Source organism: Canis lupus, chromosome 15, assembly GCF_048164855.1.
Source record: "Canis lupus baileyi chromosome 15, mCanLup2.hap1, whole genome shotgun sequence".
Classification (NCBI taxonomy): domain Eukaryota; kingdom Metazoa; phylum Chordata; class Mammalia; order Carnivora; family Canidae; genus Canis; species Canis lupus.
This window is the reverse complement of record NC_132852.1, coordinates 42,242,253-42,261,690: the sequence shown is the minus strand read 5'-3', so window position 1 is coordinate 42,261,690 and position 19,438 is coordinate 42,242,253. Positions and strand designations below refer to the sequence as shown.

General features: G+C 48.4%; 1 protein-coding gene across 2 annotated transcripts; it reads left to right on the top strand.

The window, feature by feature from the left end:
- The first annotated feature begins 310 nt into the window (after positions 1 to 310).
- NOM1 (nucleolar protein with MIF4G domain 1) lies at positions 311 to 17,905 on the top strand. Of its 2 annotated transcripts, none has more exons than XM_072776819.1 (11): positions 311 to 1,322; positions 2,745 to 2,869; positions 4,548 to 4,743; positions 7,318 to 7,641; positions 9,348 to 9,458; positions 10,480 to 10,647; positions 11,631 to 11,752; positions 12,334 to 12,466; positions 12,973 to 13,104; positions 14,693 to 14,802; positions 15,144 to 17,905. In XM_072776819.1, the coding sequence occupies exons 1-11, from the start codon at positions 327 to 329 to the stop codon at positions 15,316 to 15,318; spliced, it is 2,592 nt and encodes an 863-aa protein (XP_072632920.1). In that variant the 5' UTR covers positions 311 to 326; the 3' UTR covers positions 15,319 to 17,905. The 2 variants fall into 2 exon arrangements, with proteins under 2 accessions (XP_072632920.1, XP_072632919.1); XM_072776818.1 differs by having other exon boundaries at positions 2,742 to 2,869.
- Positions 17,906 to 19,438: the final 1,533 nt, after the last annotated feature.

Below are 19,438 nucleotides of genomic sequence, written 5' to 3'. Positions count from 1 at the left end.
GGGTGGTGGAAGGGGAGGTGGGCGGGGGGTGGGGTGACTGGGTGGTGGGCCCTGAGGGGGGCGCTTGACGGGATGAGCACTGGGTGTTATGCTCTATGTTGGCAAATTGAACACCAATAAAAAATAAATTTATATAAAAAAAAAGAAAAAAAGAATTTGTGTCACCCGGAGTTTACGTGTCCGGAGAGCAGGTGCTGTTTGCTCCTGGGCGGTTCCCCGCGCTGCCGCCCTCCCGCCAGCAGGGGGCGCCGTCCCATCCCGCGCCGCGCCCGCTCCGCCCGGAAGTCCCGCCCCTCCCGGAAGTCGGAGTCGGAGCATCCAGGAACATGGCGGCGTCCACGAGCGCGGGAGTGACGCGCCGGCGCGGGCGCTGGGGGCGCGGACCCTGTAGGCAGCGCGGACGCGGGGTACGCCGCGGGCCGGGGGTCGGCACCGAGGGAGCTCTGAAGCGGCTAAAGCTAGCGGTGGAGGAGTTTGTGCAGGCGGCCTCCGAGGGGGAGACCCCCGGCGGCCGCGCGGGGCCCCGGACGGAGGGCCGCGTGCGCCCGGGCGAGAGGAAAAGCCGCAGGGAGCTGAGGAAGGAGAAGCGGCACCTGAAGAAGGCGCGGCGGCTGCAGAGGTCTGCGGGCCCAGTGGGCGGCGGCGGCGGAGGAGCCGGGGCCGCGGGGGACCTGCGGGTGGAGGAGGCGGCGGAGGAAGGCGCCTGGCCGCCCCCTGCTCGGGCCCCGCCTCCGTCGAAGGGGCTGCGACCGCCCCGGGCCCGGGACCCCCGGGCGCGCCCCGAGGCCAGGGCCCCCCCCGCGGGGACCAGGCCCCCCGCAGCCGCAGCCGCAGCCACTGCCGCCGCTCGGAAACGGGCTCTTCTGGCGGCCAACGAGGAGGAGGACCGGGAGATCCGAAAGCTGGAGCGGTGCCTCGGCTTGAACAAGCGCAAAAGGAAGGGCGACGGCAGCTCCGTGCCGCTGAGCTTTGCCCGCGATGGGCTCGACTACATCCTCGGAGCCCTGGAGTCTGGAAAAAATAATGGCTTGTATGAAAGCAGCAGCAGCGGCGAGGAGGAGGAGGATACCGAGGAGGATGCGGGACCGACTCTCCCCGAAAGTGACTTAGAGAGTGACACGGAGGACGAGGGGCCGCAGGAGGATGTGGAAGAGGACGAGAGCAAGCTGGGAACACACAGTGAGGAAGAGGATGTGAAAGAGGAGAAGCAAAAGAAAGCAGAAGAGGGGGGAGCCACGCGGCAAAGGGACAAAAAGAGAGTCCGCTTTGTAGAAGAAAAGAGCGAACCATCCTCCTCCGAGGACTCTGACACAGCAGAGCAGGTATTGTGTGAACAACCTAAATTCCCCGGGGCTTTTCTCGAAATAAGGAGTGGTGGCAAGGGTGGGACAGATGTATTGTTAATTGTCGAGTCGAGTGTGGGTAAATCGGGTTATTTGGTCCATTATGTGTGTTAATTTCAATAAGGAGTTCAGGGAGAAGACATCTCTGAAGATCTTTTTATCCCCATTCCCAGGGCCATTCCCAGCAGTTGTTCTGAGGTGGCATCTTCTTTCTTTACTGTCCAAACTCGACTTTGAATCCCCTCCCCCTCAGCCCTGTTGGGCGGTAAGGGGTGTGTGCAGCACCCCTCACTGGCTCTGCCCTCACCTAGTCCTTTTCCTGTCCGGCTGCTCCTGCAGTGATTCTTGGAAACAACAGCTAGTCTACAACACTGCCTTGAGTAAACTCATACATTGAAGATCAAGTTCAAAATCCACAACAGAGCAGTCAAGGCCCTCACGGGCTGGCCCCTGGCCTTGAAAATAGTTTCCCATCAGCGTGCACTCCTTCCCGCGTCTCACCGCTACAACATTCTGCCCCTAAATACATGTATTCCTTCTACCTGCAGCATCTTTCCTCATTTTCTCACTCTCTTTATCTGTTCAAGTCACTCATCTCTGGGAGTCTTTCCCCATCATAAGTAAATTAACTTTCATTTTTGTCCTGGTGCCTTAGCACTGGCGCTCTGTGAGCAGTCTTTAACTGCCATCAGTTCCTCTCCTAGAACTTTATTTTTTGGCTATTCCTAACTTTTCTTCCACAGCTCCTTGAGGTATAATTAACATACAGTCTGAACTAATGGGTGTTTCCAGAGTACCAGTTTCTATATACGTGTGATTTCTCCAACCCACCTAAGTTTAAACGTCCTGACAGCATGATCAGGACTTAAAATGTTTGTCTCCTGAGGCCCTCACTTAAGTGCCCAGGGAGTGTTGGTCAGTGGTAATGATGTGTGACCTTCCCAGTTGATGATTTAGGAAACAGCAATGGATTGATTGGGATTTTGTCCTATATGTGTACATATGAATTTCGTTTTGAACAAGTTTGAGGTTGTCTTAGGACACTCTCCCTCCAGATCTGGTGGTGCTTATGTACTGCCAGGCCCACCATAAGTTAAGCCTGGGTAAGTGTAGGATGTAGAGCTGTGCTGGGCAGGTGGAAGAGGGCACGGCCAGCTCTGAAGAGTTACAGAGGGAAAAACACGATGATAAGATGACAGTAACGTCCATGGTGACACCCAGCAGGGTTACTCAGGACTCCCCCAGGCACTCAGTAAATTTCTGATGGTGATTAAGCAGCAGTGCTCAGTAGTCACAGCTTCTGCCAGTCCTTGGGACTTTAATACATAAATGTGAGCATAGCAAGGAGAAAACTGGAACTTGTTCAATGCAAAATTCTTGTGATTCTGTCCTTCCAAGCAGAGTTTTTGTGAAAATGAAGGAAAGTACATCCCACCTCACGTGAGGCAAGCTGAAGAGACAGCGAGTGGTCAGAAAAAAGAGGGACTGGAAAGACTAAAGAAACACGTCAAAGGTCTCATTAACAGGTAAAACCTCACAACATTGTCATTCCATGCAGCGCCAAGAGCCTATTTTCCAAAAATACAGAAACTTTCCCAGGAATTAAACCGTAAGTGACGGGCGTGGCAAGGATTGTAGGACTCAATTGGCTCCTTTCTGTTCCTGTCTTGTTGCAGCTTGAAGAGCAGGATGCCCACATTTACCATTTGGTACTTTGAACCTTCAGGGTTTGAAAGCCATACAGGTTGCCCACATGGTTGTTCTGAGAAGTCCCAGGAACAGGCCTGGCAGGGCCGACTCTTGCAGGGACACTGTGTCAGGAGTGCGGTCTTCTGCCCCCTTGCTCGTTACACGTGTGTGCATTCTCTGAAGCGTTTTCACACAAAAAGTGGCGGGTACCTGCCCACAATGAACACAGGACCCCCCTGGCATCACATGGCTCTCCTGCTAGCCTTTGTGGTCCCACCCAGCCCTCCCCCACCCTCTTCCCCACTCACACCCATTGCTTAATTTTTAATTAAAACAAAATGCTGTTTCTGGGGCAGCCCAGTCAGTTAAACATCCAACTCTTGATTTTAGCTCAGGTCATGATCATGAAATCTAGCCCCATGTCAGGCTTCTGCTCAGCAGGGAGTCTACTTGAGATACTTTCGTCCTAGCCCTCTGCCCTGCCCCTACACTCACTCCTGCATGCACTTGCAGTCTTTCAAATAAATCTTTAAAAAAAAATTTTTTTTAAGATTTTATTTTATTTTATTTTTGAGAGAGAGAGAGATTGCTCATGCTCACAAGCAGGAGGAGGGACAGAGGGAGACGGAGAAGCAGGCTCCCCACTGAGCAGGGAACCTGATGTGGGGCTCGATCCCAAGAGCCTGAGATCATGACCTGAGCTGAAGGCAGATACTTCAACAACTGAGCCACCCAAGCTCCCCTAAAGAAAATTTAAAACCGGGAACCCTGGGTGGCTCAGCGGTTTAGCGCCTGCCTTTGGCCCAGGGCACAATCCTGAAGACCTGGGATCAAGTCGGGACATTATAGGCTCCCTGCATGAAGGCTGCTTCTCCCTCTGCCTTTGTCTCTGCCTCTCTCTCTCTGTGTTTCTCATGAATAAATAAATACAATCTTTTTAAAAAGAAAATTTAAAACCAAAACAAAATACTGTTTCCATGATACAGCCTGGAATTTTACCAAACATGCTTTTTTAATGCTCAGTGTCAGCACAGGTGCAGTGCATAATCTTCATGTGTGTATCCCTCTTTCCCCTCCACTCTGAATAGAGCAACCTTTCCCAGGGTGGGAACTAAAGATTTTTATGCTGGCCACTCACCAAAGAGTGGAAAAGTTGGATTTTTTCCCTACAGCACATACTGATGTGCTAAAAGTAAGGGTGCTTCCTTGCCTCTGACTCAGATGCTGGATCAGATACCAGGGAAGTATGGTCATTACAGTCTCCCTGGTCTTGAAGAGAGTCCGTGTGTGCTTCCTTGGGGCCATATTTCAAGTGGAAAGATGGCAGTGTGGTTATTAAAGGATTCCAGAGGATTATGTGCTATTACATGCAGTATCTGCTGGGGCGAGATAAAAACTATTCACGGGTTAGAGGTGTACATGAGATAGGATGTATTGGTAATGTTGATGACTTTCATTCTTTTAAATCAAACTAAAAACTAATTCCTGATTTGAGGCCTTTACTACTGTCTGCAGGTTGAGTGAACCGAGCATAGCCTCCATAAGTGGGCAGCTGGAGGAGCTGTACATGGCCCACAGCAGGAAGGACATGAACGACACTCTGACGGACATCCTCATGAGTGCCTGTGCTCCAGACACCGCCATGCCCAGCAGGCTGATGATGGAGCATGTGCTCCTGCTCAGTGTTCTTCACCACACAGTTGGGGTGGAGGTAGGGCTCCCTTCCCCTGGGCTGTTACCAGTGTGCAAACAGTGCCTTGCAGCGGGCTCCGTTCGGGAGATACCACTTTGTTACTGTCACATGAACACTTGATTTTGTGCTTGATCCAATCTAACGTGCCTTCTCATTTATTAATGACTTTTTTGGGGGGACTGACATTTTGGACTGCCTTCATCTTTGAATTCCAGCTGTACGGGTAACTTGTTTCAGATATTCTGAGCACTGTGGTCCATATGGTCTTACTACTTAAGCATTCATACTGGATGGAGATCAGTTTTTCATCAGTAAGAGGGCCTGAAGAATGGGAGGCAAAACTGGATTGAATTAAGTGAGGGGACGTGTGACAGGCCCGAGGCTTGGAGCCCCCCGGGCCACCTCCAGGTGGGCTCCAGACCTTCCTGTGCCCTCTTCTGTGAAGTGGGGTATTTTGTCAGGATTAAATTGGGCAGTGTACGCAAAACACCTGCCTGATGCCTGCTACCAAATAGGTGCTACTGAGCAAGTTGTTGTCCCCACTTCTCTTGTGTCCTCTGTCCTGGGTCGGTGGCCCTCTGGGTCAGCATCAGGGAGGCTCTGTGGTGTCAGCTCCCCATCTGTCACCTCATACAGTGCATCACAACCTCCAGGCAGTATTCCATTCCCTCGGTGTGGCCTCTTCGGGGTTGTTGCAGGAATAGTCTGATCCCAGAAGTTAATACTGCGGCATGGGAACAGACGGTGGATTAGTGAGTAGGGCTTCATTTTCCCAGGGGATGTTCCTAGGCAGAACTCATTGACCTTTTGAGTCTTTCTGTGGGACAGTATTTATTGTGGTGGTTGGTTTCTTCCGTTCTGATCATCCTCCTCCCAACAATGGGCCTCAGCAACAAACACCGCTAACTGCCTGAGCCCTGGGGGAGGTTTGCATATCAGTGTCTCCCTTACTCCTGGCCCTCTCAGTCCCCAGCAGGGCCAGGAGTACAGGTAGGCATGCAGCCCCCTTCACACCCACAGCAGAGCCCAGAAGAATGTGTGCTGGCCCCAGGGTGGCAGCTACAAAGTGCTCTGGAGCTGTTTCAGCACCATGGTCAGCATGCATTACCCCCTCATTTTGTCATTTGTTCCCAGAACTCACTGGAGTCTTGCAGAGCAGGCCTGTGCATGGGTCATTTTAAAGGCCATGGACTTGCCAACCACGTCCTTTTTGCTATTAGAGGTTCTGCAGGAGGGGGACGTGCCAGCATCCACCACATCAGGGATGCCAGCTGGCAATCTCCACACCAGTATCTTCCCCTGTAGAGTTGGTTTATGAGGTCTCCGTGCAATGAGGACATTCCGTGGCATGGTCCATAGGAAGTGCTCAGTAAAGGTTGCTTAGTCGTACTAAGCTCTGCTTGATGTGGGAGGATGTTTTCTGGTTGAAAGGCTCTCATCACCTGAGCCTGTCTGGTTTCACATGATCATTTCTTTAAAAAACAAAAAAAGATTTTATTTATTTATTCATGAGAGACAGAGGGAGAGAGAGAGAGACGCAGAGACACAGGCAGATGGAGAAGCAGGCTCCATGCAGGAAGCCTGATGTGGGACTTGATCTTGGGACTCCAGGATCACGCCCTGGGCTGAAGGTGGTGCCAAACTGCTGAGCCACCCAGGGATCCCCCAGGTGATCATTTCTTGCCCAGTGTGCTGACATCACACCATGCCAGCCCCTGTGCCTACTTCTGCCCCCCCTGCCCACCAGCCTCAGCTTGAGATTGAAAATGAGTGTTGTTAAGAGTAGTTTGATAGATAAAATCCTTAAAAAAAGAAGCAGCAGGGATCCCTGGGTGGCGCAGCGGTTTGGCACCTGCCTTTGGCCCAGGGCGCGATCCTGGGGACCCGGGATCGAATCCCACGTCGGGCTCCCGGTGCATGGAGCCTGCTTCTCCCCCTGCCTGTGTCTCTGCGCCTCTCTCTCTGTGACTATCATAAATAAATAAAAATTTAAAAAAAAAAAAAAAAAAAAAAAGCAGCAGCAGCAGCCTGGGTGGCTAGAGGTTGAGCATCTGCCTTTGTCTCAGGTCATGATTCCAGGTTCCTGGGATCAAGTCCCACATTGGGCTCCCTGTAGGGAGCCTACTTCTCCCTCTGCCTGTGTCTCTGCCTCTCTCTCTGTCTCTCTCATGAATAAGTCTTTTTTTTAAATTAAAAAAAAAAAAAAGAGTAATTTGACCTGTAGCCGTTCTTAATGTTTTTAATAACTTCATTTTTCTAAGGAACTGGAAGGGCTGCTGGCCAAAAATACTGCCTTGTTGGATTTAAAGACCAGAGGATGTGCTTAGAGATTTGGGTGTCACGGCAGATGGCTGTGTGGTGTCATTTACTGTAGCGTTCTCCAGTGTGTACACAGCTGCTTATAAAGTTTATGCCATATTGGAGTTTATACCATACTGTGTGTATGTTTTACAGACTAACTTAAAAAGCACTGATCTTTTTTCTACATACAGTTAAGTTTATTGAAAGAGGAAGAAAGATCCCTGCAAATAGCTTGCTAACATTTGATTCTTACGTGTTTGCAGTGATACTTTCTCTGCTCTGTTTGTCCAGGTCGGTGCTCACTTCTTGGAGGCCGTGGTGAGGAGGTTTGACACCATCTATAAGAATGGAGGAGGAGGGAAAGAGTGTGAGAACCTGCTTACCATCATTGCCCATTTGTATAACTTCCACGTGGTACAAGCTCGCCTTGTCTTTGACATTTTGAAAAAACTTATTGGAACTTTCACAGAAAAAGATATTGAGCTGACCCTGTTGATGCTGAAAAACGTGGGCTTCTCATTGAGGAAAGATGATGCGTTGTCACTTAAGGAACTGATCATGGAGGCCCAGGCCAAAGCCAGCGAGGCGGGTGGCAAGTTCCAGGACCAGACCAGGGTACAACTGTGTCTCCTGACCTTCCTAAGTCCCCAGATGCCCACACACTGACCAGAGCTTAAAAATAAGTATTTGGGGTAAAATCGCATTTACCCCACTGTCTTCTGCCTCATCAGGTTCTGTGGCTTTATTGTCAGTATGCAAATGAACTTTGTTTTTCTGCTAAGAACTCAGGTGTTCTGCGAATTTCAGAATCAGTTTCTTTAAAATTTATCTTCAAAACACGTTTACTGAGGAAGGCAATGTGGCATGGGCCTCAGGCATCAGCGCTCTTGCATTTCCAGCTCTTCTGCTTAACAGTGACGCACCCTGAGTCTTCCCAGCCTTGGTGTCCGTGTCTAGGAAATGGGGGCTCATTGTGGCTCCTGCCTCATCTGCTGGTTGGGAGGCACAAATAGGCTCCAGGAAGCCCATAAGGGAGGAAAGGATGTCACTCTGGGAACAAGAGAAGAGTTTGTGTCTGGAACCTGCAGGGAGCAGGGCAGTAAGAGTGGGCAGAGGCTAGCCTCAGGAGTGCTTTGTAAACCCTTTCAGGGACTTGGGGTTTTATCCTGGAGGCACCTGAAGGTTCTGAGCAGGCAATTAATGTACGATGTTTTCATGTCACTTTGACTACACTGAGAGAAGGAGGAGGTAGGCAGGCCGGGAGCCTTAGCATTGTAGCAGTAGATATGGATTTAGGAGTTAGAAGTGACCAGATGGTATAGACTGGAGGAGAAGGCTGGTTTAAGGACAGGAAGGGCCAGGGTCACCCCTGGTAGACCGCAGGACAGTAGGACAAGACTCAGACTCAGGAGGAAAGACAGGCCCATTTTGGAAGTCCTGAAATGGAATGCTGGGGTCAGCCATGAGAGGTGCGGTCCTGGGAGCTGTGCAGGTTGGGAAGTGAACAGAGCCCCACAGTTTCAGAGCACCAGCATTCATCTGCCTTGTTGGGAGGAGGAGCATGAGGAAGCTCCTGGAGTCAGGTCCCTGAGTGTCCCAAGGAAGCCCGTGTCCCTGGGCTGAATGCTCAGAGGCAAGTTTAAAACACAAAAGTCTACAGAGACAGGAAGTAACCTCTGTGCCCTAGGGCTGGGGAGGATGGGGATGCCTGAAATGGGTTTGGAGTTTGGTGGGGGTGAGAATATTCTGGAATTGATGAAGGTAGCTGCACACCCCTGAATGTGTTCATTGTATGCTTTTAAATGGGTGAGTTTTATGGTGTGTTAATTAGATCTCAATAAAATGTAGTACATGAGGAAATCTCAGAGAAGGATATGCAAAAATTCTTTTTTGTTGTTCTTATGACCTTAATTACAATGTTATTTCTAATTTAAAAGTCAAAAAGTAAGAATGGGGAGGAAGTTGAAATATAGTAGGGAGAGAGGGTAACTAAAACTGTGAGAGTGTGGGGTGGGGGGCCACTGGGGCAGGTCAGAGGAGGTGGGGCAGGGCGGGGGAGAGGAGGGCAGATCTGGCCAGAATTTCAGGGCGGGGGGGGGGGGGGGGGTGTCAGTGTCAGATGGAGGCCAGGTGGCACAATTGTATTAAAATAGGCTAGTGTCCTGAGCAGGAGGTTCATATTCATGGCCACTGTCAACTTGGAAGACCATCTGCGGTTGGTCAGTGGCAGTGGTGACTGTGCGTGTCCTTCCCAAGTCGGACAGTCGGATGTTTAGACTATATGAAATGATGGTTTCTTCTGTTCTCGTTTTTCCTTAAAGGTTCGGTTCATGTTAGAGACCATGTTGGCGCTGAAGAACAATGACATGCGTAAAATTCCAGGCTATGACCCTGAACCAATGGAGAAACTCAGGAAGTTACAGAGAGCTTTGGTGAGGCATTTTCACTTCTTATTTCGAGTTCCCATGTCTGCATGCGCTCGTTGTGACAGTACGGAAAGCATTTGGTGCTGTAAGATGCCGTATCTGCTTAATAAGATGTCCTGGAGGGACGCTGGGGTGACTGTGTCGCTCTAACGGCTGACTCGATTTTAGCTCAGGTCATGATCTTGGGGTGGTGAGATCAAACCCTCTGTCAGGCTCCATCCTCAGCAGGGAGTCAGAGTCTGCTTGAGATTCTCTCCCTCTGCCCTTCCCCTTTCTGTGAGCTCGCACACTCTTGCTCTCTCTCAAATGAGTAAATAAATCTTAAAAGAGTTCCAAGATACTGGGAGGAACCCTCACATTTCTGTGGTGAGAGCCTCAGAGTGGCCCATGGGCAGGGCAGCCCCTGTGAGTTAAGCGTCCCCAGCACTCAACCTGTGCTGCTGGACTCAGCTGCACAGTAGGTCTCTGATCACTTTGAAAGGAGGCTCAAAAAAAAAAAAAAAATGAAAGGAGGCTCAGGCCAGGATCCACCCAGACCAGTGAAGTCAGTGTGGCAGTGGGGGTGGGGATCATCTGTTGGAGCACCTCATGTGCCCCTGACATGGGACCACAGCTCCCCACTGACACCCTCAGTCAGGGGGGGTCCTCAGCCCTGTCTCTGGACAGATCTAGAATCGTTGGTTCAGCAAACCCCAGGCGCTGCTGGGCCACATTCTCACCTGGAGCTCCACTCAGCTCTCCTTGGGGCCTGAGTCTGAGCTTTTTCCCTGCTGTGACAGCTTTCCAGACACAGGAGTGTTTGGGGTGATAAGCCCACAAATCTCAGCCAGAAGCACTGAGTTTACCTCTAACTTTGACATTATTCCACACTAGCTAGCTAGTTGTCAGTGACTAACAGTTGTCAGTGACTCAGCACAATATTCACAAACCAAAAACTCCATGATCCAAAAACAGAAAAAGCCTAAGGGTGATGATCATGCAGACTGAGCCAACTAAACTGTTTACTAGCTCCTTTTCCTTCTCTCAGGTACGCAGTGCTGGCTCGGGTACTGAAACTCAGCTCCGCATCTCCTGGGACAGTGTCCTGAACGCCCAGCAGACCGGGCGCTGGTGGATCGTGGGGTCCGCGTGGAGTGGGGCCCCTATGATTGACAACAGCCAGCAGAAGACACTGGAGAAGCACCCCTCGGAGACGGTACAAAAAGCCCTGCACTCCTACCAGGAGCATGTCCATATCCCCCATGGTGTCTTGGGCATTCCCTGGAGTAGCCGCCTTATTCATTGGGTGGTTATCAAGACGTGTAGATGTGGGTTTATTCAAAGACCGTAGAGCAGTGGTTACTGTTCTGTGATATAATTTAATTCATTTTGTTATTTCTTTTTAACATATTTTTATAAGTCCCACAATAGCATACATAAAGGACTTAAAACTTGAATGAAATCAGGGGAATGTGTGAAAACCCAAATGTGGGATGCCTGGGTGGCTCAGTGGTTAAAGCATCTGCCTTCGGCTCAGGGCATGATCCTAGAATCCTGAGATTGAGTCCCACTCAGGCTCCCTGCATGGAGCCTGCTTCTTCCTCTGCCTGTGTCTCTGCCACACACCCCCCCTCACTCAAATAAACAAACAAATAAAATCTTTATTTAAAAAACAAAAACCGGAACGCTCCCCTTGCAGGTAACAGGCTTGAGAGGCAGACGGTGTGTCCCAGGAGGTGTGGCTTCTGGTCCATTGGGCTTAGATTGTTGGAATTTTTTGTATTTCTCTATATTTTATTATTAACTAAAGTCCTTATGTTATTCAGATTTCCTTCATTTTCCCCCAATACCCATTTTTTTTGGTCTCAGGAGCCCATGTCACACCTCGTCATCCTGGCTCTTCTAATTCATGTCATTATTGCCGAGACTGAAGATCATGCTGCTCCTAAGACGCTCTCCCAAGTTGGGCAGTTTTCTGAAACTCTTGTGGCTTGTTTTGTCTCTTGCTGCTGTTTTCTCTTTGTGGGTGCTTACCTGAGAACAAAGATTCAGCATTCACTTATGTATATTTACATGTAACCAAAATTAATCTTCAGAAGCATCCATGTTATCTTTTAGAAACTTTGATACTACAGTAAACCAAGGTAACTGTTCCTTGAAACAATCTTGTGGTCTGTGCCTTAATTACTCCTCTTTCAGGTTAGTAAGAAGATATTAGAACTCGCCCGAAAGCAGAGAATGAACACCGATGTCAGGAGAAACATATTCTGTACAATAATGACTAGTGAAGATTTTTTGGACGCATTTGAGAAGCTCCTGAAGTAAGCATTAGTGCAAACACTTGGATTAGATGTTGAAGAAATCAGCACAGTTGAGTTTCATGTTATGAAGGGTTGGGTCAGATGCTGCCCAGGCGGCGGCATTGTCCTGTTTCTCCTCCTGCCCTGGCTCCAGGCGTCCCCTGGTCAGCAGTCTTGCTCCTGTGAACTGGCCACTGGTCATTCCAAATTGGAACATTTTATGATCTATTTTGATTAAAAATATTAGATGACCAACTGATTATTCACAGTGACTGTTGGTTGCCATAAATTGCTTAGAATCCTCATATTGAGGTGGTTTTTCTGATTACTTCTAAATTAAAAACTTCCTGGTATAATTTCTATATTTATTTGTAAAAATTTTTAAAGTATCTGCGTACCTTTATAAAATATTTCTTAACAAATCTGATATTTTCTTTTATTGCTTCAAACACAGAATGAAATGCCTGGGCACAAGGCCAGGCCTGCCCGTAGCACCTGTCTTGTAACTCCAATCCCCCTCTCCTCGGTTCCCTTTTAACCAAACTGCCAGGCAGCATGTGCTCCTCTGAAAGATTCCTTACTCATCACTATCTGTTTTGTAGGCTTGGGCTGAAGGACCAACAGGAGAGGGAGATCGTTCATGTTCTCATGGATTGCTGCCTTCAGGAGAAAACCTACAACCCTTTCTATGCGTTGCTGGCTGGCAAGTTCTGTGACTACCAGAGGAAGTTCCAGGTAACCTCACTAGCAGCCCACCGGTTACCTGGGCCCCACAGTTTTCCTAGATATTCTGTCTGGCTCATCCCACCCGGAACGAGTGCCCTGAGTGAGGGGTCTATCCAGCTGAGAGCTGTGGGGGTGGGGACAGTACCAGGGCTCATGCCTACGGCCAGGCACCCCCTCCCAGGGAGCTAGTGGACATCACTGAGGCAGAGTGGCCGGGCTACCTTTTTTTGTCGCAGATGAGGGTGTCTTGTGCCCCCATCCCTGGGGCAGTGCCTCCTTGATCTTACGTGGAGCAGCTTTTTATGATCTTTCTCAACATTTCTGCCGATCAGAGCCAGAAAATCCAAATAAATTACAGTGGCACTGTCTCAAACCACTGTGTTGTCCTGACTCAACTTTGAAGATACTGCAAGTAGATGAGCAGTAGAAGACCTGGAGGTTAACACCGTTACTCACTTACTGTAACAATTGTCTGCATTGTAACTCTTTTTTTTTTTTCCCAATTGTTCTATTAGATGACTGTCCAGTTCAGCATATGGGATAAATTTCGGGACTTAGAAAATTTGCCAGCCACTAATTTCTCTAATTTGATTCACTTGGTAGCCTACTTGTTGAAGACAAAATCACTTCCACTTTCTATTTTAAAGGTTTGTATTGTGGATGAAATTATTAAAAGCAATGAAAAATGAAAATGATAGTGCAATTTGGTATTGATAGTGGTATTGATTTGGTATTGATAGTGTAGTTTGGTATTTTAAGAAAATGCATTTCCTTAGATTCTAGCTTATCTGGAAAGGGTTTTATAATGTCCTAGCCATCAGATAAAGTTGCCAGGGTAGCTTGCAGTGTAAACATAGCTCATAAACGAAGACACAGTTAAAGTCGTTTGGCTCATCTCCGAGAATCTTGTTTGGACTTTGGGTTCATGTGCAGGTCCTAGTTAACAGTCTTGCATTGGCCACTGGCGAATCAGGAGGAGGATGAGGAGACGGAGCCAGTGAGCTGCAGTGCAGGACTCACGCTTTTTCTCCCTTTGTGATGCCACCCCCCTCCCCTGCCAGCCCCGCCCTGTTTCTGCATCACATCCGAGTCAGGGAAATGCAGGTGCCCTGACGTTGGTCTGGAGTGGACAGGGAGGGAACCTGAGGGCCAGCGTGAGTGTCCAGGGTCTGGACTTCTGTGCCTCTTGCTCCCTGACCCGCAGATAGACTACAGATGGAATTTCCTGGTCATGCTTATATGTCTGTCCACCAGGGCACTGAAGTGGTTGACTGTGTGTCTGGGCTGTGCTACGAGGGGTGGGCCACTGTAAGTCCCACTGAAAGTCAGAGCACTGAGCCTTATGCCACATTATAAAAATGAGAGTGCTGTAAAGCATAGAGAGTACATGCCTTCTCATTGCAGGACTAGATCTTGCCTTCAGTTCACTCAAGTCTTGAGCTCCAAACGAAATAGGCTACGGTGTTTCCCTAGATTCAGTAGAACCTAGAGATGTCCTAGAAATCTGTCCCCGGTCCTCACTCCCCCCTTCCCACCACCAATTCACAGGGGCCTCTCTTGAACTCTTAGTGCAGATGGCACATCATCATGCACACAGTTTTCCTCCACATGGATAGCATTATCCTATCCCCGCCTCCACATTCTCTGTGGGTGGGGGTCAGGCCAGAAGAGGTCGGTTCCTCTCTGGCGCCTGCCTTCCCTCAAACTCAGCTTGAGCTTAAATGCTCAAAAATCTTCCTACAGTTCCCTGTTAAGTCAGCATGAGTTTGCAGTATATCCACGTGAATATCTATAATTCTGTTCTCTGATTTTATTATTTCTGTGCTGTATTTCCCTGTGTAAGTGTACTAAAATGTATATAAATTTCTTAGGGAATACATATATATGTACGAGTGATTTTCTCCTAGATCTGAATTTCTCATGTATGGTCTTAATTAGGGGGCAGTTTTTTCAAGGCATGGAGATATGTATGTTTCAATTCCTGAATTAAATTCCTGATTCATAAGTTCTGCACCCATAAAAGCTTAGCACTGGCAGTGTGCTCTCAATGGTGGTGTGCACATACCTGTGGGCAGTGTATAGGGTGGCCTGTGGTGGCCTTGCCAGCAGCTCTGCATCTCCTACAACTGGAAGTAGCCTTACTTAAAGGGGGCGGGTAATTTTTTTACTCTATTTTTAGAAATTAGTGAAAAAATTGACTAAATTTAACTTTCTCTCTGTCCTGACTCTAATTAGGTAGTTGAATTCAGTGAATTGGATAAACCCAGAGTCCACTTTTTACGAAAAGTATTACATATTCTGTTAATGGAAACAGAAGTTGAAGACCTTGGTTCAATTTTTGCAAGGTATGTTCTCAGCTTGTTCTATGAAAATATGGAAAAGAGATAAAGAGAATTATTTTCACTTATGTTGACTTATAAAGACAAGGTTGTTACACATTATGTACAGCTTAATACATTATTTTCAGTTTTAATTTTAAGCTAATATACATTCGATTTGGGGGACATGAAACTTGCCTAATAGCAAACTAATGACGATCTCTAACATGTAGAATATGTTGATAAGCTCTTGAGAATTCTATTTTTAAAAGCAGTTAGGTTATATCTCCCAATTGGAAATTGCTAGAAACTGCAGTATGGGAAAGACTGGCTTATCCCTGATGCACATTTATGCACCTCCTTTACAGAGTGTCTGACAACCCGAAGCTAGGCTTGTTGAGAGAAGGTCTGAAGCTTTTCATCAGCCACTTCCTGCTGAAGAGTGTGCAAGTGCACACAAGGGCAGAGGAGGCCAGTGTGCTGAGGGAGAGGGCTGACCTCGCAACAAAGTCTTTGCAAGGCAAAGCTTCCCTGAGAATGTAGTCTGGAAAAGGAGAAGAAGGGCGTGGTCATTTGTCTGCAAATGTCCTTTCTAAACCCAAAAGGCTTGTTACTCTGCTGACCATGTGCAAAAGCTTGGTTGAGCTATATATGCTACAGTCTTGTATTTAAGATACAGTGTTTGAGATCATTTTTTAATTCGAGGTTATATTGTGTTTATGTTTTAAACGATTTTCACATATCTGTATATGGAATGGGGTGAGGAGAAGGCAAGGGGGAAGGACAGGCAGACACGGGACACATTCTCTTAAGTAATGAGACTGGGTGGGATGCGATCGTTGTAGTCTTCCATAGACAGACGGTCCACTAGAGGGTGCAGTTATGTAGAAATTGATGCGGTTTTTATCTTTTGTGTGTATTGGTTAAAAGTTCCAAAACCGTGAGTTAAATGTGATACCTGATATTGGGAAGTACTGGGAATGCAAGTATGTTTGAAAAGTCAGCGGTTGACTTAAGCCTTGCAGGTACCGGTACAGCCTGGTATGTCCGGGAGCTTCCCAGCAGCACTTGCCTCTCAAGGACACTGCCCCTGTCTGTGTCCATCGCCTACACTCATCAACTCCAGGTTGTAAAGCACTTTACTAAACAACTTTGAAGTCCCTGGATAGATACAGGACACGTAATGGGTGTGCCTCTGAGCTGGGTTCTAGGAGGAGTAAATGTGAATAACACAATTGCCGCCTGCCAGGAATGAACGTTCATCTAGTGGAAGACACACCCCGCTGAGTACAGTAAACTGGCAGATTCTCTGAAGGAAGTAAGTCCTAGATTGACAAACATCTGTTGCTTCCCCGGCTCTTAGAATTTGCTTCTCTGTCTTAAATGCTGTAAACTTGATTTAAGTGTCACCTTTGGTTGAAAGTCATCAAAACGTGTGCTTAGAACCATGGTTTATATGGCATAAGCACATACCTGGCAGCGTGCTGTCCCACAGAACGACCACCTTGGAGAGCTGCCCTGGCCTGAGTGAGGTCACCCCAGACTCCCCTCTGTCTCAGACTTCCAAGTACGATCTTCACGTGACTCAACGCAGTTCATGTTTAGAAATCACCATGTGATATAAGCGTCTCCATGTGCACTCCTGAACTAATGGTTTAAGTCTAGAGATGCGCAAGGCCCATGAAAGCCTTTGTGTCCCCAGTTGGCTAGCCCACCAGCAGAGAACGGCGTGAACGAGCTGAGAGCCTCCACATTCTCTGTGGGTGGGGGTCAGGCCAGAAGAGGTCGGTTCCTCTCTGGCGCCTGCCTTCCCTCAAACTCAGCACACTGCCAGCCTCCAGGTCCTGCTCTGAAGAAGGCAGCATCCGTCAAACTAAACAGTGCACTTACTGACACAGTAAGTGCAGGCTCCTGCTTCCACAAAGACTCATGGAACTGACCTGAGGCCACTCACTGTGGGGGGCAGCCGCTGAGACCCCAAATGGTCCCTACCACCCCTGACATGCACTAAACCTAGTCGGGGGCATGGCTCAGCTCAAGCTAACTTTGCAGAAGAGGATCTTTTGTTAACAGAATCCCATTTTTATCTTGTCTTTTATAATTTGTCTTTTTTGAGTATAAAAGCCCCTGTTAACAGCAAAATATCAAAATATCATGGGTTATCACATTAGTAAGTATACTTATTAAAGTAAAGAATTCTATCTTGAGGGCAGCCCGCGTAGCTCAGCAGTTTAGCGCTGCCTTTGGCCCAGGGCGTAATCCTGGAGACCGGGGATCGAGTCCCACATCGGGCTCCCAGCATGGAGCCTGCTTCTCCCTCTGCCTATGTCTCTGCCTCTGTGTGTGTGTCTCATGAATAAATAAAGAAAATCTTTAAAAAAAAAGAATTATATCTTGAACAATAGTCACTGTGAATTCAAACTTGCTTGTGAATACATAGGTTTTTAAATGTAGTAATACTCCACATTTGAAAAATATTGGAGTCTTTGCTTGGTATGTATGTGAATTTTTGGACTTTTGTGATGCAGGCTTAGAATAGTGATTGTATTGATAGAATTTCTGAAAAGAAGCTGTCTTTTATTTTTTTCCTTGTTTTTTTAAGATTTTATTTATTCGTGAGAGAAAGAGGCAGAGACACAGGCCGAGGGAGAAGCAGTCTCCATGTAGGGAGCCTGACATGGGACTCGATCCCGGGGTGGTGCTAAACAACTGAGCCACCCAGGCTGCCCTATTTTTTTCCTTTAGATAATCTGCACCCAACCTGGGGCTTGAACTCGGCCACCCTGAGATCAAGAGTTGCATGCTCTACCGACTAAGCTACCCAGGAGCCCCTAGGGGACTTCATGTTTAGAATAGAGATATAAGGGACATAAGACAATAGAGACATAAGAGACATAAGGGTGGCTCAGTGGGTGTTGGGTGAAGCGTCTGCCTTCGGCTCAGGTCATGATCTCGGGATCCTGGGATCAAGTGCACTGTTGGGCTCCCTGCTCAGCGGGGGGTCTGCTTCTCCCTCTCTCCCTGTTCATTCTCTCTCTCGAATGAATAAAAATCTTTTAAAAATAAAGACATAAGGAACAGACTTTTTAATGTATTAAAATGTATAAATAAAATTATTTTTTATATTTTATTTAGACTGCCAGTAAAGGTTTATTTTGAAAGGTTTGTTGGTACTGCTACCTTATCTTTCCATTTTTTTAGGAAACCTGATTAGCATGTGGTTTGGGCTACACCTAAAAAATACAGTCTCCGTCTCCCACCTCCCCACTCTCTGCCCAAAGACCCAGATAAAGCAAAGGAGGCAAAATGTTAACCATTAGTGAGTCTGGGTGAAGTTTATACAATGAAGGATATTCTTACAACTTCCCCATAAGTTTTAAATTATTTCAAAATAAATAATTTTTATAAGGTATTCACAATGCAGAATTCATCCTTCAAAGTTTTAAAATGCTCTAATTTTTTTTTCACACAAATAATGAAGCAAATCGCCTTTGCCTCTTTTGTAACAGTCTAACTAGGCCTTTCTGTGTAAACAGTGATAGGATTTTGGTGTGTCACTAGCGTTTGGCGCTCCTGGGTGAGCAGGAGCTACAGCAGGTGGAGGGGCCGTGGGTCAGAGCCTCCAATGGATGCCTGCGCGGGGCTGAGTGGCAGCTGGCAAGTGGCTCAGAGCCGAGCGCCCCTGGAAGCTGTGCAGCCTTCGGACTCCTGTGTGCTCGAGACACCAGTACCCTCCCATCCTGAGGCACAAGCTTGCACTCAGCTCTGTCCCCATGGTCGGTCAGTAGGGTGGCCCAGGGTTATTTTCTGAACCACCGGAGAGGAAGTTGCATCGTCACATCATCCCTTCACCCTAAAGGACTGGATTTCCTAATTCTTAGGAATCAGGACGTGAACATGGGGTGGGAGGTTGGCGTAGAGTCCCTTCATGTGGGCTTTGGTGCTGTTCCTGACAGTCCAGTTGTACCTTCCATTCCTTGTCAGTGGACCACATCAGGAGGCACATGGTGACGATGCTAGCTGGCTGGCAGCGGAGGCAGTGTTGGCTGGGCTCTGCACCAGCTCCCCCGCAGGCAGAGCATAGGAAGCCACTGCTGCATCCCTGGTCACCCTGTGGCCTGCTTGGATTGGAAGGCCACAGTCCTTGCCACCTGGGATTCTCTGGGTCTCCCCGCAGCCTAGCTGGAAGGTTACAGTCCCTTGCTGCCTAGGATTCTCTGGGTCATGTTGATAAGCAGCTTGGCTAGGCCGCTCTGGGTCACACAGGAGGAGCTGCCCACCACCTGTCCTGGCAGCCCGATCCCCTCATGGATTAATCTTCAGCCCAAATAGTGAGGAGCTTCTGTTTCTTGCACCGAAGGCTGACAGTGTGGCAAGATGCGGGGCCAGGAGCGCTACACAATACCCTCCCCCCTGGCCACTGACGTCCTTTGCCCTTTGCTTGACCTTTTGCATCGTTGGGCTTTTCTGCCCCGGAAGCCAGAGTGTGTGTCAACTTGTCGAGTCCAGTGAGCACATGCAGCACCCTGGTCACCGTGTCCTAACAACAGGCTGGCCACAGGTGCACGGCAGGCGCTGTCTGCTGCGGGAGCTGCGGATGTGTCCTCTTGCATCTCACCCCACCCCCTTGGCTCCCTTCCAACTCCCGGTGTCGTGTGCGCGG

Excerpts from the sequence above, each read along its gene's own strand:
- NOM1 (XM_072776818.1), top strand. The coding sequence starts at position 327 with ATGGCGGCGTCCACGAGCGCGGGAGTGACGCGCCGGCGCGGGCGCTGG. Across the intron at positions 9,459-10,479 it reads GGAAGTTACAGAGAGCTTTG|GTACGCAGTGCTGGCTCGGG; the intron begins GTGAGGCATTTT and ends TCCTTCTCTCAG. Across the intron at positions 10,648-11,630 it reads AGAAGCACCCCTCGGAGACG|GTTAGTAAGAAGATATTAGA; the intron begins GTACAAAAAGCC and ends CTCCTCTTTCAG.